This window comes from Sminthopsis crassicaudata, chromosome 4 (assembly GCF_048593235.1).
Source record: "Sminthopsis crassicaudata isolate SCR6 chromosome 4, ASM4859323v1, whole genome shotgun sequence".
NCBI lineage: Eukaryota > Metazoa > Chordata > Mammalia > Dasyuromorphia > Dasyuridae > Sminthopsis > Sminthopsis crassicaudata.
In genome coordinates this window covers 403726215-403750716 of record NC_133620.1, presented here as the reverse complement: position 1 = coordinate 403750716, position 24502 = coordinate 403726215, and the positions used below count along the sequence as shown (strand labels likewise).

General features: G+C 33.9%; 1 protein-coding gene across 2 annotated transcripts in view; it reads right to left on the bottom strand.

The window, feature by feature from the left end:
* Window positions 1-24502, bottom strand: part of TP53BP2 (tumor protein p53 binding protein 2) — an 80193-nt gene that overhangs the window by 33596 nt on the left and 22095 nt on the right. For both annotated transcript variants that reach the window (XM_074262642.1, XM_074262643.1), the window contains exons 2-3: window positions 3190-3337; window positions 322-435 (exon numbers count right to left, since the gene is read on the bottom strand). In XM_074262642.1, coding sequence (XP_074118743.1) covers window positions 322-435; window positions 3190-3337 — 262 coding nt within the window. The remainder of the gene's footprint in view (window positions 1-321; window positions 436-3189; window positions 3338-24502) is intronic.

Here is a 24502-nt window from a genome sequence, read left to right as displayed (position 1 = left end):
GTATCTAGGTTATATTGTAACACATGTAAAATATATGGGATTGCCTGTCATCAAGGGGAGGGAGTAGAGGGAGAAAGGGGATAATCTGGAAAAATGAATACAAGGGATAATGTTATTAAAAAAAAAAAATTACTCATGCATATATATTGTAAAAAAAATTATAAATAAAAATTTTTTAAAGTCTTCTATTAAGACACTCATCTTAACATTAATTCAGAAGATTAAAAATCAAACTACAGCCATTTATTAATTCTTCCTCCAATTATCAGATGTAGTTTTTTTTTTGGTCTTTTTTTTTAAAGCTATTTTATAATCACTTACCCATATCCCTGCTAGGAGGGTGTTCATGGCGAAGAAAAAAACGAACTTCGTTTTTCTGGGCTCCAAGCCGCTGTAGAACATCAAACATCCTTTCATTATCAGCGACTGGACGCTCTTCAAAGAAAAAGGAAAAAAAAAAAAAGTAGGGGAGGGGGAAAAAAGATGAAAAAAGGTATTACATGCACAATATGCAAAAAGAAAAAAAAAAAAAGAAAAGAAAAGGAAATTCACTATTCATGTTTCATATACATAAAATTCTAGAATAGGAAATCTATAAGATCTTGAGATAAGAAAATAAACACAGAATTTCATTATTAGAAGGTTCCAAACCTGTCTCATCCCTAATTCCTCACTCTCTTTGCCACTGTATATCCAATCAATTGCCAAATCTTGATGTTTCTAATCCCATATTTCTTACATGTTTCTTTCTCTCCATTCACAGAGCCAATATCTTAGACTGGACCATCACCTCTTTCTTGACTGCTGCAAGTAATAATCCTTTAATCAATCTTCCTGCCTCAAGTCTCTACCCACTCCAGTCTATCCTCTATACAGATGCCAAAGTAATTTTTCTAAAGTTTAATCTTATCACTTCTCTAAATCAACTCTAGTGGCTCTTATTACCTCTAAGATCAAATAAAAATTGCTCTGTTAGGCATTCAAAGTTCTACATAATATACACTCAATTGTGTATCTTCTTCCTGATCTCTATCCTCTAGAAAAAAAGGTGGGGCACCTTCCATCTCTTGACAGGCATCTATTTTTGTCTGATTTCCAGCTTTGTAAAGCAAATACTTTACTATTATATCTCCCCTACTTCTTTTGCCTGCTCTTTAACTCCTGTGCAAAGGGGAGAAGCTCCATTCCATTCTATCTTACTGGCATTTGAGTGCTAAGGTATGGAGAGAGAACTCTATTTCATCAAGTTTCAGCAAAGTCTTTTACCTGGAAGAAAAGTATTACCACTCTATCTGCACCAAGTTCTCATCCCCTTGCCTAACCTTGCCACGGCTCTGAAAGGACTCTACCCTTAGATCATAATACTATTGACTTTGAAAATATCTTTAAATTTCTCATTTAATAATTAACAAACTTCCATCAGATTATTCAGTGAGTCTAAAGCCTTATGGGTCAATCAACCAAACCCCAGTCCCTGGTTAGGCATTCCACTACACTTTCTTAATTACTAAAAAATTTTTAAACTTAATTTTTTTACAGCCTAATAATTATTAAAAATTAGTATTTCTCCAATTATTTAGATCTGCCTTGATTTAAGTAAAAAAAAGGTTTGTAATTGCATACACATATTTTCTATATGTGTCTTAACAAGCAGATTCCCAAGATTTTTATACTATTCATAGTTATGGAATTTCTTTTTTCGATCTTTTCCTGATGGATTTTGATGGCAGTAATATGATGATGCTAATGATTTGCATGGTTTTATTTTATATCCTAAACTTTGCTAAAATTGCTAATTGTTTCAATTAATTTTTTAGGTGACTCTCTAAAATTATCTAACATCATATCATTTGTAAAATATGATATGTATAATATATTTGCCTATAATTATTTTCTCTAAATTTCCTTCTCTAGTCTTCTTGTTATAGATCATTTGTAAAATATGATATGTATAATATATTTGCCTATAATTATTTTCTCTAAATTTCCTTCTCTAGTCTTCTTGTTATAGATAGCATTTCCAGTACTATACTCAATAGTATAGGTGACAATGGACATCCTTGCTTTTCCCCTGATCTTATTTACTGGATAATGCTGGACCTTGATTTTAAATAGACACTACTTAATCATATTAAATAAAGCTATATTTCTATAATTATTATTTATATGTTTTTATTATTAATATGGTCAATTATGTTTATAGTTTTTCTTATACTGGTCTGGTCATAGCGTATAAATATGTTGCTGTCATCTCCTTGCTCATATTTTATTTAAAAATTTTCATCAATATTTATTATAGGTATAGGTCTTTAGTTTTCTTGTTCAGTTTTAGCTCTAATTAGTTTATGTATCAAAACCATATTTGTGTCATAGAAGTAATTCACTATTAGGCAGAGATGAGAAAGGCAAAGGTAAGGAAAAGGAAGATAGAATATCACACATGGGAGAAGAGCAGGCTGACCAGTTTGATCAGAACATCTCTCCCAGCTAAGCCTCAGCCTTGAAATATTTCCCGCATCAGTTGCCTTTACTCCTATTTAAATACTAATACTAAATGAAACTGGGGCGGGGGCGGGGGGAAGGGGGAGAATGATGAAATTGAGCTGAATAGGTTCACTACTATATAATCTCAAGTGGGCTTTCATTGGAGAAAACCATTCTTTTTAATACCTTTCTAATTAATGAATCTTTACTCACCAAGTGACTTCCAAACCTTTTCATTCCTCCTCAAACCTCCCAATTGAGCCAAATAATTAATAATATAAATATATATATATATGTGTGTGTGTATATATATATATATATATATATATATATATATATATATATATATATATCCCTAGTATTTTTTAAAGACATGAAAAAAGGTGGAGAAAGTTTCTAACAAGCTCTCAGACACTGAATTTTGAAAGCTCATATTTAAACGATCATAATTTGACCTGAACCTAAAGAAGTATACTTTTAAAGATTTAAGATTATGTTGCTTCAAAAATGTTTATCAGATGATATTTGAACTTTATTTGAAGGCCAATTCACATTGATCTGTCAATTGGCAGAACTAGGACTCCTAACTCTACTCTTTCTTATAAATCTTCTTGAGGATAAATATGAGTGCTTTTTAAACAAAATCTTACAATATACCAAAAATAATGAAGGATGGTGGATGATACAGCCACAAAATTAGATTACCTGAACCACTCCAGACTTCAGCCAAATGGCAGTCACTTTCTCCAGGTTCCTTACAAAGCTCTACCACATCTCTGCATGTTGTTTCTGGTGTAACTGGAACTTCTGTGAAGTGCTGTTCATTGTTGCTAAGGTACACCGTAAGAAACATCTAAAAAATAAAGGGAAAAAAAATAATGTAGCCTGACTCACATCATTAAACATAATTTCTCAGAGAAGTATTCCTCTTCCTACATTTAAAAATTGCTTATCTAAAGTACATTTTTAAAATGATTTTTATAATCTCTGAACCCAAAAGTGTATAAAAATTCTGTCTCTCTTACCATTCTTGATATTTGTTTTGCTGTACGCTGTACTTTGTCTCTTTCAACTTTGATTACACTAACATGAATCTAATCAAAAACCAATTTGAATAGTCTAGTGTTCCAAATCGAAAATTTGTTCCACACAAATGTGCATTAATAAACCCACAGGTATGTTATTGAACCTGTATTTGTATGCTTTTGTGACAATAAAAATCTTAATACAAGATCAACAAAAGTCAAACACCAAAAATGTTATTAGGAGATTGAAGCAGGGTAACCATGAGCAAGATGGACTTAGAAAGATGATTAAGACAATTGAAACATTAACAATGAATAACTGTAAAGCTCTATGAAAAGTGTCAAGAGAAAGATTAAATTCAATAAACAATAATCCATCAAAGAATGATTCCTTTGAATTGTAAAAGCACCAGATTTACAGTTCTATGAACAAGCCTTTCAAGTAGAGGCACTATTAACTACTAAAAAGGAAAAGGTTTTCTTTGTATCTAACATGAAAGAGTGACACCACACTCAACAAAAAAATAACAATAATATCAGCATCATCTTGGCCTACTAGGACAAAAACATATTCAAGTTACTTTTATCTTGAATTCAAACCCAACAAGTTACTGTGACATTTATGAATGCAGCTTTTATCCATGAGGGCATAACCAGAATTTATAATTCTAAGGCAATTCTGAATATGAAAAATCCTAATAATATCTAAGCTCCCTTAAGATAATAAATTCTTCCCCTTAACAAAAGTGTTTATATTAGATTTAAAGAAACTTTTGTTAATCATTTCCTATAAGGTCAGCTAGATGGCACAGTAGGTATGAGGATTGGCCTTGCAGACAGGAGAAACTGAATTCAAATCCAGTTTCAGAAACTTAATACTTATTAGCTATATGATTGGGCAAATCACTGAAACTCAATTGCTTCACACACACAAAAAAAAGAAAAAAATTATTTCTATGATAACAATTGTGAGTAAATATAATTCTTTGGTTTTACCTCTAAAAAAGATAAGTTAAAACAGAAATATGGGGCATCTTTTTCTTATTTTTAAACATTGCGGTCTCCCCAAAAATATTTCTGGGAAAAAATTTAATAAAAGACATAAGTATCTACCTTCATCACGTTCATCACATCATAGTTTCTTTCTTTTTTTTTTTTCCTTGAGGCTGGGGTTAAGTGACTTGCCCAGGGTCACACAGCTAGGAAGTGTTAAGTGTCTGAGACCAGATTTTAACTTGGGTCCTCCTGAATTCAGGGCTGGTGCTCTATCCACTGCGCTACCTAGCTGCCCTCACATTATAGTTTCAATGTGAATCATTCCCAAAGGAAGCAGGATATAGCAAATCAGTAACTGTGAAAAGGTGAAAATACTGAAAGAAATTATCTATTATTTAGGACATTACATAATGGCTAATAATACATTTCAGTATTTTTGAAACAAATGAAGGCATTTAAATTGGCCACCACAAGTAAATTAGTGGAGAAAGGAACGTGACCTGAAGCAAAAAAAAATTTTTTTTTTTATTTTCACAAAATACGTACTTATAATGGCCACCATGTTTAAAATCTGGGATTTGTACATACAGATCAAACATAAAGTAAGCACTACCCTGAGTAATGTGGAGCAATTTGTGTCAAATAATCATATCATCAATTTGTGTCCTTGTATCCATACTGAATTTTACACTACTGTGCTCATTTGCTTCTGGATCTTATATTCTAAACCAGGGGTCCTCAAACTACAGCCTGTGGGCCAGATGCGGCCCACTGAGGACATTTACTCAGCTAGACGGGTTATAGCAAAATCAGACAGGAAGTGACATTCGCCCTAAATTTGCGTTAGCAACGCACACTTCCAGCACTGGGCTGAGGCTGTGGAGACAGAGTGTGAGGCCGAGATGAGGTGAGATCCCAGGCCGGGGTGTATGGTGTGGGGAAAGGAGAGAGATGCAGAAGATGAGAACTGATGGCCCATGGCCTTGTAAAGTAACAGAAGCCACCACAACAGACAGGTGTGAGGGATGCACAGTGCATGCTGCGCATGTCACAGATGCTGTAGGGGGAATATATGGGCTGTGTCTGGTGTGCCGGTATAGTAACAGTTAGTACAAGTCCCAGCTTGACTCTATCATTGTCATTATGTTGTAATGACAATGTAACGGTTTCCTCTCTAGCGCATGTTGCGGTTCTGACTGCTATTGTCACCAAGAGTGAGGTTCCTGGTACCAAGCTGTAGCCCTGTATCCATACTGACTTCATGTCTGGCTGTTGTGGTCATCAGTTTTTATCATTGTATATATGTTCTGTAGTTTCATAAAGAGATGGGATATTGCTAACATATGTCATGACCTTATAATCACTGGGGGTCTGACCTTAGTGCCCCCCCACTTATCCCGAGTATGAGGGGGTGCAGAGCTGGTATACTGCTTCATCCCCCTCCAGATTCTTAAGGTCCCCACACACTTGTGCAACTTCAAGAAACATGATGACCTCCCCCAGAAGCCCCAATGTATGATTTGTCACTGAAGTACATTCTGCACATACAATATATCAAGCAGTTATATACATATGTGCACAGTCTTGCCTGCGATTATGATAAATTACGAGTGCAGCAAGAGAAACAAAGAGAAATTCCATTCAAAATAACGGTCGATAGTATAAAATATCTGGGAATATATCTACCAAAGGAGAGTCAGGAATTATATGAGCAAAATTACAAAACACTTGCCACAAAAATAAAGTCAGATTTAAATAATTGGAAAGACATTCAGTGCTCTTGGATAGGCCGAGTGAATATAATTAAGATGACAATACTCCCTAAACTAATCTATTTATTTAGTGCTATACCAATCAGACTCCCAAGAAACTATTTTAATGACCTAGAAAAAATAACAACAGAATTCATATGGAACAACAAAAGGTCGAGAATTTCAAGGGAAGTAATGAAAAAAAAATTAAATGAAGATGGCCTAGCTGTGCCTGATCTAGAACTGTATTATAAAGCAACAGTCACCAAAACCATTTGGTATTGGCTAAGAAATAGACTAGTTGATCAGTGGCATAGGTTAAGTTCACAGGGCAAGATAGTGAATAAAAATAGCAATCTAGTGTTTGATAAATTACGAGTGCAGCATGTACGATCATGCAGCGCTGGATCATGAGAATTGAACCCATGATTCAGAGGAAGCCAGGGCATTTGGGAGGGCCGCCTGAGCAGTGATTTGTATGCAATGAAGGTCTGAAGCAGGAGAGAGAGTGCAGGAAATGGAGGCATCACAGCGCAGAGGCAGTTTGGAGGAAATTGGGCATCGCAGTCTGTATGTCTCTGTGTGGGCAAAGTTATTGCTGGTATATTGTTTTTGTAGCACTATATATATATATATATATATATGTATATATATGTATATATATGTATATATACATGTATATATATATATATATATATGTATGTATGTATGTATTTTACTAATAGCAATTTGGAATCCCTTAGAAATAATGTCAAGAAAAAGAAAAATTGACTTGGAGTGTAGGATATTCAAAGAATGGTGGGATCTAAGAAAGGAATAATTGCTCGCATTAACCAAAAGATGGACAAACATGACCATTCTCATCCAATAGCCATATACTACCTCATCCACCAACAAGTGCTGTGTAGTAAATCACTGAAGTGGGATTCTGTTATGAAAACTGTGGTATCTTGTGTTAACTTCATTAGAGCTAATGCAATAAATCACAGACAATTTCAGGAATTTTTGTCTGAGCTAAATGTTGAGTATGAAGATATTCTATATCACATAGAAGTCCATTGGCTGAGTTGAGGGAGAGTTTTGAAATGGTTCTATGACTTACTTCCACAGATTACAACTTTTCTGCTTTCAAAAAACAAATAAGTACCAGAGCTCAATGATGTGGAATGGAAATGGCACCTTGCCTTTCTGACAGATGTTAACAGAGCTACTCAACAATTTCAATATGCAACTTCAAAGAAAGGGGAAGCTCATCTGTGATATGCAATCACATGTCAAAGCATTTGAAGTAAAATTAGGCTCTTCATCAAACAAGTGAAGGAGGAAAACTTCTGCCATCTCCCCACAACTCAAAATCTGTTAGCAGAAAAACCGCTGATTGCATTCCCAAACAAAACATGTGTGGATTCATTGGAAAAATTGCAAAAGGAGTTCCAACTTAGATTTAAAGAGCTTCATCTCCATGAACAGGACATATAGCTTTTCCATAACCCATTTTCTATTGACATTGAAAATGTGGATACAATTTACCAAATGGAACTGGCTGAACTGCAGAATTGTGTCTCTCTGAAAGATGCATTCCAGTCAAGCAGCCTTCATAATTTCTATGCATCTCTCCCCTCTGAGACATATCCTCATCTCAGGAACCATGTACTCAAAATGGCAACCATCTTTGGCAGCACTTATGTCTGTGAACAGACTTTTTCTAGAATGAAACATTTTAAATCTCCAACCAGATCAAGACTAATGGATGCATCACTTGTTACAACTAGCAGTGACAAATATGGAACCAGACATTGACCATTTCATTAGGCAAAAGCAGGCCCTTAGTTCCCATTGAAATACTGGTAAGTTTGTTGATTTAACTTTACTTCATTTTAAATATTGTATTTGTTCCCATTTTGTTTCTTCACTTCAAAATAAGATATATGCAGCGTACAAAGGAATTTGTTCATAGTTTTTGTTTTTACTATAGTCCAGCCCTCTAATAGTCGGAGGGACAGTGAACTGGACCCCTTTTAAAAAGTTTGACCTATGAAAGAGTGTTCCAAATCACTACTGATTAGAGAAATGCAAATTAAGACAACTCTGAGATACCACTACACACCTGTCAGATTGGCTAAGATGACAGGAACAAATAATGATGAATGTTGGAGGGGATGTGGGAAAACTGGGACACTGATACATTGTTGGTGGAGTTGTGAAATAATCCAACCATTCTGGAGAGCAATTTGGAACTATGCCCAAAAAGTTATCAAAATGTGCATACCCTTTGACCCAGCCGTACTACTACTGGGCTTATATCCCAAAGAAATACTAAAGAAGGGAAAGGGACCTGTATGTGCCAAAATGTTTGTGGCAGCTCTTTTTGTAGTGGCTAGAAACTGGAAGATGAATGGATGTCCATCAATTGGAGAATGGTTAGGTAAATTATGGTACATGAAGGTTATGGAATACTATTGTTCTGTAAGAAATGACCAGCAGGAGGAATACAGAGAGGCTTGGAGAGACATCAACTGATGCTGAGTGAAATGAATAGAACCAGAAGATCTCTGTACACTTCAATGCTGTATGAAGATATATTCTGATGGAAGTGGATATCTTCAACATAAAGAAGATCCAACTCACTTCCAGTTGATCAATGATGGACAGAAATAACTACACCCAGAGATGGAACACTGGGAAGTGAATGTAAATTGTTAGCACTACTGTCTATCTACCCAGGTTACTTATACCTTCGGAATCTAATACTTAATGTGCAACAAGAAAATGGTATTTACACACATATATTTTATCTAGGTTTTATTGTAACACATGTAAAATGTATGGGATTGCCTGTCATTGGGGGGAGGGAGTAGGGGGGGGGATAATTTGGAAAAATGAATACAAGGGATAATATTATTAAAAAAAAATTATTCATGCATATATACTGTGAAAAAAAAATTCTTAAAAAAAAAAAAAAAAAAAAAGTTTGAGGACCACTGTTCTAAACTCTTGTACAGCTCAAGCTTTCTATCATTTTAGCTAACAGGGAAAAATGTTGGTTTCTTTTTTTTATAATTATTACATTGTCTGAAATCTGGTACTTATAGGATTCCTTTATTCCCCACTTTTTTTTTTTTCATTTCCCTTGATACGCTCAGCTTTTTATTCTTTTAGATGAATTTTGTAATAATTTCATCCAGTTTTATCAAGTAAACCACTGGAACGGTAAATTAAAGTAGTATTTTTTCAAAAAAGCACAGCCCAACCATGAACCAATTTTTTTCCATTAGTTTTTTTTTTTTTGTAATCCATTATTATAGTTTAAAACAAAACAAAACCTTTTTTTATTTTTTCATGTTTGGTCACTGATGAAACCTACAGTCTCCTAAATGTTTTTTAAATAAACAAAATAAAATATATAGGATTACAAAGAGGATAAAAAAAACCATACTGAAATATAACTTTTTAAACTATTTTTAAAAACAAATTCACATTAATGAAAAAAACAAAAACAAAAACAAATGAAGGTGGCCTAGCTGTACAGATCTAAAATTATATTATAAAGCAGTGGTTACCAAACCATTTTGTATTGGCTAAGAAATAGACTAGTTGATCAGTGGAATAGGTTGGGTTCAAAGGACAAAAGAGCCAATAACATTAATAATCTAGTGTTTGACAAATGCAAAGACCCCAGCTTTTGGGATAAGAACTCACTTTTTGACAAAAATTGCTGGGAAAATTGGAAATTAGTATGGCAGAAACTAGGCACTGACCCACATTTAACACTGTACAAAGTAAAGTCAAAATGAGTTCATGACCTAGGCATAAGAATGAGATTATTAATAAATTAGAAGAATATAGGATATTTTACCTCTCAGACTTGTGGAAAAGGAAGGAATTTATGACCAAAGAAGAACTAGAGATCATTACTGATCACAAAATAGAAAAGTTTGATTATATCAAATTGAAAAGTTTTTATACAAACAAAACTAATACAGATAAGATTAGAAGGGAAGCAATAAACTGGAAAAACATTTTTACAGTCAAAGGTTCTGATAAAGGTCTCATTTCCAAAATATAGAGAGAATTGACTCTAATTTATAAGAAATCAAGCCATTCTCCAATTGATAAATGGTCAAAGGATATGAACAGACAATTCTCAGATGAGGAAATTGAAACTATGTCTAGCCATATGAAAAGATGCTCCAAGTCATTATTAATCAGAGAAATGCAAATTAAGACAACTCTGAGATACCACTATATACCTGTCAGATTGGCTAGAATGACAGGGAAAGATAATGCAGAATGTTTCAGGGGATGTGGGAAAACAGGGATACTGGTACATTGTTGGTGGAATTGTGAATACAACCAGCCATTCTGGAGAGCAATTTGAAACTATGCTCAAAAAGTTATCAAACTGTGCATACCCTTTGATCCAGAAGTATTTTGTTGTTGTTGTTTTTTTTAATTTTTATTTTTTTATTAATTTTATAATCATAAAATTTTTGACAGTATATATGCATGAGTAATTTTTTTTAATCCCTTGTATTAATTTTTCCAAATTATCCCCTCCCTCCCTCTAATCCCTCCCCTTGATGACAGGCAATCCCATACACTTTACATGTGTTACAGTATAATTTAGATACAATATATGTGTGTAAATCCGATTTTCTTGTTGCACGTTAAGTATTAGATTCCGAAGGTATAAGTAACCTGGGTAGATAGACAGCAGTGCTAACAATTTACATTCACTTCCCAGTGTTCCTTCTCTGGGTATAGCTACCTCTGTCCATCATTGATCAACTGGAAGTGAGTTGGATCTTCTTTATGTTGAAGATTTCCACTTCCATCAGAATACATCCTCATACAGTATTGTTGTTGAAGTGTATAGTGATCTTCTGGTACTGCTCATTTCACTCAGCATCAGTTCATGCAAGTCTCTCCAAGCCTTTCTGAATTCCTCCTGCTGATCATTTCTTACAGAGCAATAATATTCCATAACCTTCATATACCATAATTTACCCAACCATTCTCCAATTGATGGACATCCATTCATCTTCCAGTTTCTAGCCACTACAAAAAGAGCTGCCACAAACATTTTGGCACATACAGGTCCCTTTCCCTTCTTTAGTATTTCTTTGGGATATAAGCCCAATAGTAGCACTGCTGTGATCCAGCAGTGTTACTACTGGGCTTATATCCCAAAGAGGTTTTAAAGAAGGGAAAAGGACTAGTATGTGCAAGAATGTTTGTGGCAGCCCTCTTTGTAGTGGCCAGAAACTGGAAACTGAGTGGATGCCCATCAATTGGAGAATGGTTAAATAAATTGTGGTATATGAATGTTATGGAATATTATTTTCTGTAAGAAATAGCCAGCAGGAGGATTTCAGAAAGGCCTGGAGAGACTTACATGAACTGATGCTGAGTGAAGTGAGCAGGACCAGGAGATCATTATATACTTCAACAACAATACTATATGATGATCAATTCTGATGGAAGTGGCCCTCTTCAACAATGAGATGAACCAAATCAGTTCCAATAGAGCAGTAATGAACTGAACCAGCTACACCCAGCGAAAGAACTCTGGGAAATGACTATGAATCATTACATAGAATTCCCAATCCCTCTATTTTTGTCCACCTGCATTTTTTATTTCCTTCACAGATTAATGGTACACTATTTCAAAGTCCGATTCTTTTTGTACAGCAAAATAACTGCTTGGACATATATACATATATTGTATTTAACTTATACTTTAACATATTTAACATGTATTGGTCAACCTGCTATCTGGGGGAAGGGGTGGGGGGAAGGAGGGGGAAAGTTGGAACAAAAGGTTTTGAAATTGTCAATGCTGAAAAATTACCCAGACATATATCTTGTAAATAAAAAGCTATTAAAAAAAAATTCACAAATCCTAAGCTAAAAAATCTCTGCTGTTAAATGTTTTGTAGTTTGTACTCATATAAGTACTATATTTCTCAATAAGTAGACTACCAGATATTTTATATATATTCTACAGTAATTTTAAATAGAATTTCTTTTACCCTATATTCCTGTTGATTTTTGTTTGTTTACATGTACAAAATGGTTAGTAATTCTGTGGACTTATTTTATAACCTATTACTTTCCTGAAGTTATTGTTTCTATTACTTTTTTAATTGAACTTCTGTAGGAAATCTCTACATAAATCATATCATCTGCAAATTGTCATTTTGCTTCTTTATCTATAGTTAGTCTTCAATTTCATTTTCTTATTTTATTCTTATAGCTAATATTGTAGAACTATATCAAATAACAGTGGTGATAATGGACATCTTTACTCTGTCCCTGAACTTATTAGAAATGCTTAGAATACTAACTTTTTGATTTACTTAGAAACTATCAACCAAGCATATTAAAGAATGGTTCACTTTTCTCCAAGCTTCCTAAAGTTTTAGCATCTATTTCCATTGTAGTCATCATCATTCTTCCAATCACCCAGATTCATAAGCTTGGAGTTATCTAGATTCTTCCCCCTCTTTCATTACTATATCCAAATATAGCTAAACCTTTCATCTTCTATCACCACATCATTTCTTTCTTTCTTTTCTTTTCTTTTCTTTTCTTTTCTTTTCTTTCTTTCTTTCTTTCTTTCTTTCTTTCTTTCTTTCTTTCTTTCTTTCTTTCTTTCTTTCTTTCTTTCTTTCTTTCTTTCTTTCTTTCTTTCTTTCTTTCTTTCTTTCTTTCTTTCTTTCTTTCTTTTGACTGAGGCAATTGAGATTAAGTGACTTGCCCAGGGTCACACAGCTAGTAAGTGTTAAGTGTCTGAGAATAGATTTGAAACCCAGGTTCTCTTGACTTCAGGACTGGTGTTCTATCCACTGCACCAGTTAGCTGTCCCCACCACAACCATAATTTCTTGTAGAACTTTTCACTCATAAAATCAACACTACTCAAACTGAAGCTCTCATCATTCTTACTTGGACTACTATAAAAGCTTCTCCTTATGGTCTCTTTCTTCCTCCTATTCAATCCTCCCTCCACATAGCTACCAAAATTATTATCCTAAAGCACAGATCTGACCATGCTACTCTCCAGTTTAAAATGTCAGGAAGCTATACAATGTATTTTATCCTAGAGGCAAGCTCCTTAATCTGATTAGGGTCATCAACCCAGCTTCTATTTACTTTTCTTATTTCCTACTACTCCCCGTTATCAGATTATAAATTTTAATTTTACTAGACTACTAGCCAGAATCTTTTACATTTGATACTGAACTTCCATGAACTCCCTCACTTTTACCTTTCAGAATTTTTGTTCTCCTTCAAGGTTTAGTTCAGGTATTATCTTCTCTTGTGAAACCTCTAATCCTCAATTGACAGTGTACCTTTCCTCAATTTTCCTTATATTCCATTTATTTGTATCTATATTATTTACCCTGGTGGGATGTAAACTTCTCAAAAAAAATTAAAGGACTCATTTTTTTCTTTGTATTCCTGCTGTCCTGGACATCATGGATGCTTAATGATTATTGAATAAATGATATCTAAGAGACAAGGGTCCATATATGGGACTGTTTTACAAAGGCACTATACTAAAGGGATCTCAAAAAGACTGAATAGTCAAATGAGGTTAATTACAAAGTCCAGTCAGAATATCAGAGCAGTCTTATACTTCATTAATTGGCTAACAAGTCCCTCCCCTTTGATAGCTGCTACTGGAAATGTCATATGCAAAACTTTAAAGGAGAAAAATCAACCAACTAGTAGATTAGCGTACTTGAAACAGAAGGCTGGTGTGCAGAAAAAAACTCAACATAGTCAGTACAGTAAATACAAAAACCAAAGTAAAAATGGCCAATGAAATGGGAAGATCAAGAAAAAACAACAGAAACCAAGGGGAAATGTTTTGAGCATGAAAAGATAAAAATTAACCTAGTTAGAAAACAGCTCTATTAAAAATTCATGTTGACTTTATAATTCTGATTCCATTTTTAACAGCTTAGAACACTTTTCAAATCTTAATTGGTTTTCACCCAATGTAAAAAAGGTAAAAAAGTTAATAAGGAAAATAACAGTCTGATTGGACAACTTGCCCTAATAATATCATATTATTACTAGCCAAGTCTTCTTCCTAGTCCCCATTCTAATTCAAAAATTATACTATGCTGTAATCCTCATGTGAACATCAAAACAAATGTGCAATCAATTTAAAATAGATAGAACAGATTCTGTACCCAAATAGCCAGAGTTGCTTCCCCAATTCTTAAATTACTCACAGAACAGATTGTGGGACTCTGGGAAAGTTAAATATTTTGACCCACCTTCTAACTGCTGGAAGGTCCAAAATGAGGACAAAATGAACAAGCTTTGAGAACACAGGTAGAGTGCAGTCCTAGGAGCCTTAAGAGGTCAAATGATATAGCACTTCAAGCAGAACTTGAATGCTTATATCCTAGCTTTGTAATCTTACCTAAATCATGCCTCTCTATTGCAGCTTCACCATTTATAAAATAGAAATGATACTAATACTACCTTTATCTCACTATATTACTATTGGAAACCTTAAATGCCCTATAGAAATATACTATTAGTAGTAGTAGGGTAGAGATAGAGAAGATAAATGAACAATTTAAGCAAAAGAAATGTTCTCAGACTATGGTTATTAAGAATATTACAAGGGTAGTATGTGTAATGGTAGTATGAAGGATATAAGCATACTGATTACATAAGTACAATATTTAAAGAATGTTTCCACTTACATGGAATAAAAGAGCAAGAAATTCTAAAGTGTAAACTTTAATACCTTCATTTTAAATACATTTTAAGGCAAAAAAAGGCAAAGTTGTCAATAACTATTTGCAATGCCAAAAATTAGCTTCAGTTCTGCACAAAGTATTAAAAGTTCCTTTATATTTTTAAACACTAAATCTGAATCCTCTAAACACTAACATTTTGAAAAGTTACTAAAAATCAGTAATTTATCAATATTAAGTCTGAAGTTTTCAAATTGTAGGTTTTCCACATGACCAATTATACTAAAGTTACAGAATTTTAGCTCCCAACTAGCAAGAAAGCACTTGAATTTGTTACATAAAACATAAATAAGTAACTAAAAATCACTTAACCGAATAGCAAAGATTAACTTCCAATGCAGAAGCTGCTACAGCCAAGAAACACAACATATTTAAAGGCTAAGATAAGCAACTTACATTGAAGGATTAACTGGCCAAAAAGAAATGAATTTCACTTTTCCATCTCATATTTAGTTCTTTGCTTCACTATAAAGATCACAAAACTTAGATAAGACATTTAATAAGTTAACTAAAAGTACATCAAGTATACAGTATGTGTTTCCTTCTCAGCCTCTGAACAAATACTCAAGTTTAAATGCACTGGCATTTATCCATAAATGACTAAAAGGAAATGATGCAACATTCATGGAGTTAAATAGGAAGTTCTCTATATGAACCCATGATAATCTGCATTATTATCAACAGAAGCTCATTTCCTTTTGCTTAGACAACGTTTTTAAAAATCCACCCAAACTTTCTCCCTACTTAATTGTAATAGACAAAAGACAAATATAACGAAATTTCCTTAGTCAGAAGTAATTTCCTCTCAAAAAGTGCAAGGCATATCAAAATACAGAAAGTTGTATTAAAAATCTGAAATTTTCTTACCTGTCTTAAGGCTCTTTCTATTACAATGTAAATTTTAAAATCACTAAAAGAAAGACAAATTCTGAGTAGCTGAAAAACCATTAATAGTCCAGAAGAAAATAGTGAAATAGATCTCCCTCCTGGGAATAGGTTAGTGGAAGAAGGTCTAATGTTGAATACACTGTCAGATACAGTAATTCTATCAGGTGTTTTTGTTTAACTTTTTTTTCCTTTGCGACAAAAAAGGGCTCAGTTCAGGAAAAGAAAGATGTAGATACATGTCCAGACAACTCTGAGGAAAGTAAGAAAATATCCTGAAATTATTATGCTAAAAAAAATAAAAGAACATAATTCTTTTAAAAGGAGATGTTCCAAACATTCTGAGCAACAACAATGGAAAAAACACTGCCTCCCCAAGTGACCACTTTGAAGGCCAACAGTCATTTGGATGTACAGGTTCTGGTATGTTTATTTAATAAGCAGTCACACTTTTTACGTGAGTCAAGTAAATGATTAAAGACCAAAGGGGGAAAAGGGAAGAGAAGACTGGGTTTCTCGTAGTGTTGGTAATTATATGATACTAAAACAAACCACATAAGATCCTACTCTTATCCAATTGCCTAAAGGTAATAGATGTTCTTTGGTCTGCAATTACAATATAACAGGCTTACTTTGGTCTTTTAGAAGCTAATGTCTTCATTAAAACATATCTCTAATTTTGGACTGCTAAATGCCATTTTCTTTTACATTTAGTTTACATTTAAATAATGCCAAAAAAAAAAAAAAAAAACTTCTGTCAATAACAGGGAAGTAGTATATCTCATTTTACTGATGAAGAAAGTGAGGATACTGATAGGTTAAAAGGCTTGCCCACTAGCCACAACTAATGAGAATCTTAGGTGAGATATGAGTCTAGGATCAGCTGACAGGAAGATTCTAGATGGCTTAGTGGAAATAGCACTCTAAGCTTGGGGTCAGGAAGCTAAATCCAGCTTTAGACACTACTTGGGCATGTCACAACCTGTCTACCCAATTTCTTCAACTGTATGACAATAACAGCACCAACTTCCCAAAGTGGTTGTGTGACAAAATGATATTCATAAAGCACTTAACAGGCACTTAATGTTTGCTTCCTTCCTTCCTGATTCCAAGACTTCCATAATCTTCTATGATTACTTCCTAGCAATAAGTCTAGTAGAAACCAGACAATATAATATTTCCTTATTCTATCCTCATAGAATTTGGCTACTCAGCGTTTAAAAGAATGTCCTGGTACAGAAGGAATCATTCCAATGGGGGAGACTGGCTGTGTTCCAGGACTATGATAGATTTATGACTCCTAGATTGCATTAAGAAAATCATTCAAGATACCATAAATGTCACCTGTGGCAGATCTAAGTCTAATATTTGTAGGGAGGTTAAACACTACAATATTATGTGGTTTGTTGCCACTTAATTCACTTTTAACCAGTGTAAATAATAACAATTATTTTAGCATTTTCTTTTTTTATGCTATTAATCATTAGATTTATTTGCATAGCTCTTAGGCAAGTTCAATGCTACTGATTCACCCCTGGGCTTTCTACAAAGGGGGTGGTCAGATCAGATTTTAACACAATTTCCTGGCACAAATAGATCATATAGTAGGACAAATTTAGACTTGAAAAGCATTTCAGAGGCATATACATAAGAGGTCACTTGTGTAGAGCTCACTCAACTTAGAGAAGCTGATTAGTCCACAGTCATACAAATAATGTATGATGTAAGTATGTGATGAAGAGAAGAGATTAAGTATGGTACTGATATTTAGAAAATATTTTTTAAAATGAAAAAAATAATTATAAATTGAGTCTGTCTAGCCATGCCTGTTATTTGGTAGGAATTAGAATATAGATCTGGTACTGCACTGAGTTTAAGTTAGGATGGTATTAGTCAATAATTTTCATTCTCTCCCTATTCTCTTTCCCTCTTGCCTATGAATATTCTCATATTTCCTCATCCTCAAAGAGCAAAACAAAACAAAAACAAAAACCCTCCACACTCTGTAGCCATGTTCCTTGGGGGAGGGGGAAAGAGATTTATAATGGGTGCTTCCACTTGCTCATCTCTCATTCTTTGTAACTCCTTACAATACAACTTCTGACTGTATCATTGCACTGAAACTGCTTAATTGCCAAATCCAATGGCCCTGGATATCTCAAACTCAACACATCTCAAATAGAACTCATTTTTCCCATTGGAAATCTTTTCCTCTTCCAAACTTCCATATTACTATGGAGGGCATCACCACAAACCCAGGCTGTAATCCTTGATTCTTCACTTGCATTCATCTCACATGTATCATTTGTTGCCAAATCTAGTCGTTTCTACCTTTTGACATTTCTTGTATGTATGTCTCCTTTTCATTCACATAACACAAACCTAGTTCATCACTGTTTACAACAGCTTTTAACAACTGGTTTAAGTCTCTCTACTCTAACTGATCCTCAAATTCAACAAAGATTTGGCCTATTCACATTACCTCACAGCTCAGCCAAGTCCAGTATTTCCCTTTGACCTTATCAAATATAAAGTCCTTTCTCTGAACATTTAAATTCCTTCACAAGCTGACTCCTTCCAATCTTCCTCCATTATACTTCTCTATCTTAGAACTCTACAATCTAGCTTCACCAACCTAAATGGTGTTCTTTGCACACTACATTTCACTCAATGTCATCCCCCTTACTAAACCCCGTGCTGGGAATGCTTTGCCCCCTTCACCTTTGTCACTTAGCTTCCCTACTTTTTTTCAAGTCTCAATTAAAATCTCATCTTCTACAGTTGTTCAGGAGTCTTTCCTTTCCCAGCTATTCCTCAGGCCTCACTTCTGCCTTTCCCTCTGGGATACAGTCTTATTTTGTATATATCTTGTATGTATATTGTTTCTTCCCTCTTTCATGAGAACATGTATTCCTTTAGCATGATTTTGCTTGTTTTGCCTTTCTTTGTATCCCCAAACAAATGATTGTTGGCATTCTTGTCTATCTGCCTAGATGTCCCTCTGGCATATGAACTAGAGTGACCCTCTAAGATGGAGGTTTTCTATCCCTAGTAATTACACTTCTAAACTTAGTCTTAAGAAAGTGCTAAGAGCTAAGAGAATCACCTAAGCTCTTTCTGCCTTGCTAGAGGCAGAATGGGTAAGAATACTGGAGTTTCAGTCCAAAATTGGGTTCAAATCCCACCACCTCTGAAATTCAGTAACTATGTGACCTTGTTTCACATATAATCTCTCAGGGCTTCAATTTGCTCATTTGCAAAACAGAGGATTGGATCCTATGATCTCTTCTAGCTCTATTATCTAATGATCTCATTGTATACTGGGAAGGAGGGACTGAGTGATATTTTAACCTTACACTTTTAAATTGATTCTTTAATCTCCTATTAAGTAAAGATTCATAGTGTCTTACTGAATTATAAACCTCAAAATTGAGTTATTGAACTAGCATAGTTTAGGCCTGTTTCAAAATATCATAGTGTGATTTAGAGCTAAAAGGAACCTTAGAGATCAAGTTCAACCTTTCATTTAACAAATGAATTGATGCAGTGAATAGTATTGGATCTGAAATAACTGAGTTCATATCTTGCCTCAAATGCATATTAGCTGTGTGACCCTAAGCAAGTCCTTCTGTCTCAATTTCCTCATCTGTAAAACAGGAGTGATAACTCTATTTCCCAAGGTTGTTCCCAGTATATAATGAGATAACAAGTGTAAAGTGCTTGGCACAGTGCCTGTCATGTAGTAAGCGCTATATAAACCTTGGCTCTCATTGTTATAATTGTCCAGGGGTACCCAGCTAGTAAGTAGCTTAGATGGGACTCGAATCCAGGCCTTCCTAAGTCAAGCACTCTATCCTGTATACTACACTAGGTGCAGGACTGTCTTTTGCTCTCACAAAATATTTCATTTTTTAAAAAATTAATGTTGACATAAGGAAATGAGAAAGTTTTGAAATAAGCAAAAGAAACTTCCCCTCCATCTGCCTCCTGACTTCTGATGCTTTCAAATCTCAACTAATATTATACCTTATACAAGAAGTCCTTCCTAGTTTTCCTTAGTGTTAGTTTTTGGTCTTTCTTTGAATCCCTAGTTCCTGAGATACAGGTCCTAAATAAATGTCTATTAACTTCACTTGAAGAGAGGAGGAAATAAGCACTTCTATAGTATCTATATGCCAGACATTGCACTAACTAAGCACATTGTAAATATTACCTCATTTGATCTTCACAACAGCCTTAGGCGCTAAGTGCAATTACTAATCCCATTTTAGGGCTGAGGAAACAGAGGCATCCAGGTTAAATGACTAACTCAGAGTCATACAACCACTAAGTGTGTGAGGCTAGATTTGAACTCAGATATTTGTGACTTTTGGCTTGGAGTCTGATTCTAACCTAACATAGCTACAAAAACCCCGCCACAAAAAAAGTTTAGCTAGCCTCCTTTTCCATGATGTCTTTCATCAAATTATGTGTCTGGTTCTGCTAAGTAGGAAAATGTTGATTCTGTAACAAGACACTCATAAGCTACCACCAGTGGCTCCATTTTTTTACTGATAACTACTGTTATTTTCTGCCATGGTTTATAAATTAGTGATTTTCTAAAGTGATTCAACAATCACTTAATACAAATTCATCATACAGCAATCTTCTGGATAGTGTTTTAATAACTACTCTTCAACAGAAAGTTGCAAATAGAATTACCAACTTTGACTATAATTTCCATACGTAGACTTCACAGTACTTAATTTTTCTCAAAAGGTATAATTACAGCATAATCAAAGTATTTTTGAACATACCTAACTACAGATACAAATTTTATCTAAATACTACTGCTCTTAAAAATTATTATATTCTCTCTTCAGATTTATAGGTAGGAGTATTATAATTAAAGGTTAAATATCACTTATTATAAATATTATTTTTCAACAACATATAATTTGACCACATTAAGTGGCTTTAATATGACAACCTAAACCTATTTTTTAAAAAATTTTAGGAACATATTAGTTTTCTAATCTTAGTCTTTTTATACTTGTTCTTCACTATGAAAAGAAAGACTAATGAAAGGTCAAAGGGCAACATGTATATACATGTGTGTATGTGTGAATGTGTGTGCATATATATGTATATGCACATATATCTATATATGACAAAATAATATATAATATCAACCTGTTAAACTACGGTGAAAATAACTAGGCATGCATATGCTTTTATTTTGCCATATTTAACTTATCCATTAAATGTTTTATAAGTCTACAGTTCTCCAGAGTAATAGATTCTTAAAAAAAAAATCTAACTCAATGTAAAGTAAAAATGAACTGCATTTCACCACGATGTTGAGAAATTTAATTAAACAAAGAAAAACCAACTGCAGGCTCCTATATTATAAGGCCTTTACATTTAGTTGTAAGTAAAATAATTGCTATCATATTGTTTGCCTTCTTAATAGGCAGGAGAGAGAGAGAGAATTTGAAATTCTAACTTTTTAAATAACAAATATTAAAAAATATATTTTAAAAATTGTAGGGGCAACTAGGTAGTGCAGTGGTTAGAGAACCAGCCCAGAAGTCAGGAGAACCTGAGTTCAAATTTGGTCTCAGACACTTAACACTTCTTAGCTGTGTGATCTTGGGCAAGTCATTTAAGCTCAAATGCCTCAGCAAAAAGAAAAAAAGAAAAAAGTAAATACTAGAAAAATTAAATCTAAAGAGACAGAATTTACAGATTATTATATTTTGAGCTATAATCCAAGTATGAGTTTATGATGCCTGGAACAGAGGTGATGAAGTAGCAATGAGATAAAAAGAACAAACAATATCAAAAGAAATTTCAAAATAAAAGGAAGTAGAACTTGATAACAAATTGGATTTGGGGTAATCAAAGGATGAAAGAAGTCAAAGGAAGTTTCTAAGATTTATAGACTGAGAGGCATGGTGATATCACTGAAATGAAATGATTAGAAACAGTAATTTTGGAAAGGAAGGGCATTTTTAGTTTTGGACATGTTGAGTTAAGGTAAAATAGAACATTCAAGTAGAAATAGCTTCTTAATATCCATAAACAAAAAATTAAATTGAATCAAAAAATTAAATTTATGTTTCCCTAATTATGCTTGCTCTGCATTTTAAGACTAAGACAAGGAAATGATGAGGCAAAGCCTACAAATAGTTTATTACAAATAGTCTATTACAAATAGTCTGTGAAACTCAAATAGAAATGGGGGCCACTAAATAAGGATCCCTGCAAGCCACACACTTAGAAAACCACACATTAATATTATCTCTGTTCTATTGGATTTTTGTTTAAATATTTTCCTATTATATTCTAATCTGATTCCTGAGAACTTTAGATTGTCAAGGAGCCTTACATTTGACACTTCTGGTCTAGAACATGTGTACGTTCATGAAGGATTACCTCTCCTTGTACAAATGACAACCAAGTCAAATTTCATCCTGAACAATTCTAGTCCATGTCTTTTTATTAACCACCCATAGATAAATAGTTTTCAAGCAATTCTCTAACACAATGAGGAACATCCTATAATTCTTACAATATTTCACATATACCAATGAAATAGCAGATCTATTCTTCTACTATTCCTCTCTAATGACACAGGAAAAGCAGTTATGAAGCACAGTGGATTGTCTGGAGTTGGTAAAACTGAACAACAATTTCACTATACCACAGTACTTCTCTATATGATACTATACAAAATTAATTCAAATCATAATTGGTAATATGCTGCAGCTTTATTATGCCCAACACATATCTTTTCATTGTTTTGGGAGGTCAACTTTAATTTGGTGACAATAGCACAAAAAACAAAAAAGCAACAATAATTTCTTTTTAAATTTTGAGTAGTTTCAGTCACATCCAATACTCCATAACCCCATTTAGGATTTTCTTGGCAGAGATACTGGTTTGCTATTTCCTTCTCCAGTTCATTTTACAGATGAGGAAACTGAAGCAAACACAGTTAAATGACTTGCTCCAGGATCACATGGGTAATGAGTGTTTGAAGTCAGATTTTAAACTCAGGTCTTCCTGACTCCAAATCCAGGCTCTATCCATTATACCACCTGCTGAAAAAAATAGTCCTTGTTATAGAGAACTTATCTGCAAAAAGTCCGCCTGATTTCCTTCTCATATTTTCAGCAGATACCTTTGATGTATATACATCATATATTTCTTCCAAATATTTCACAGAGATATGAAAGAAAGCATATTGTTGGGGTTACAAGAAATTAGAAACAAAATAAATACATATCAAGTATAATGGACTGTTACTGTACTGCAAGAAATGACTAATGTGACAAAAATATAGAAAAGGGTGAGAAGCCTTATACAAACTGATAGAGAATAAAGTGGAACCAGAAAAGCAACCCACATATCTACAAAAAACAACACATACAACTACAACATGAATGAAAAAACTGCTTCCTTCTCCCATTCCTCCTCAAATCATACCTGAATGTCAAGTAATTATAATGACCAAGTTTGATCTTCAAGAAAAAGCTTAAGAAAATAACTTCCCCACTTTTTTGAAGGATGAGGGACCACGGATAGGGAAATCACATATAAAATCAGACGTTTTAAATATATTGGTTGGTTTTGCCAAACCATTTTTTCCTTCATTTTCTTTATAGAGGCAGGTAGGTGATATAGTGGATAGAATGTTAGGCCTGGAATCAAGAAGAAATCAAATTCAAATCTTGCCCCAGATACTTACCAGCTGTGTAACCCTGGGCAAGTCATTTAATCTGTTTCCTCAACTGTGAAATGAGGATGAAAATAACAGCACCTATTTATCAAGATTGTTATAAGGATTAAAGGAGATAATTGTAGCAGGTTTAGTAAAGTGCCTAACACATAGTAGATACTTAATAAGTGCTTGTTTCCTTCTTTTATTTAAAAATTTATTTATCAGAAGTATAGGGGGACTACAATAGGAATTATAGTTCACATAAAATAAAAATTAGTAAAAACTTATTTTTAAAAAACAAATTAGTCATGTGGGTTGGTATTTCTTGGTGGCTTTTTAGTCACACTCCTTTTATATGACAACACAATCTATCTTGTCCTTTTCTTATAGAATCTTCCCCCTTTTTTTAATATTTTAAAATCAGTCTTTAAAGAATACCTTCAAAATTGTATTGCCTCCAACGGGGAGAGATGGATACTTGCCCTGATTCTATCTTAAAGTCCATGTCCATTTTTTCACATAGTACAATGGATAGGCATTGGGAGTAGAATTCAAATGCACAGATTTCATCATCATCTATGAGGAGAAATGTTCACCAAGAAATACTAGTAAAACTACACACCTCTCAGATTGGCTAAGATGACAAGAAAAGATAATGATAGATGTTGGAAGGCATGTGGGAAAACTGGGATATTCATACATTGTTGGTGGAGATCCAACCATTCTGGAGAACAATAGGGAACTATGCCCAAAGGGCTATCAAACTGCACATACCCTTGGATCCAACAATGTCTCTACTGGGCTTGTATCCCAAAGAGATTATTAAAAAAAAGGAAAACCCACACGTGCAAAAATGTTCATAGCAACTCTTTTT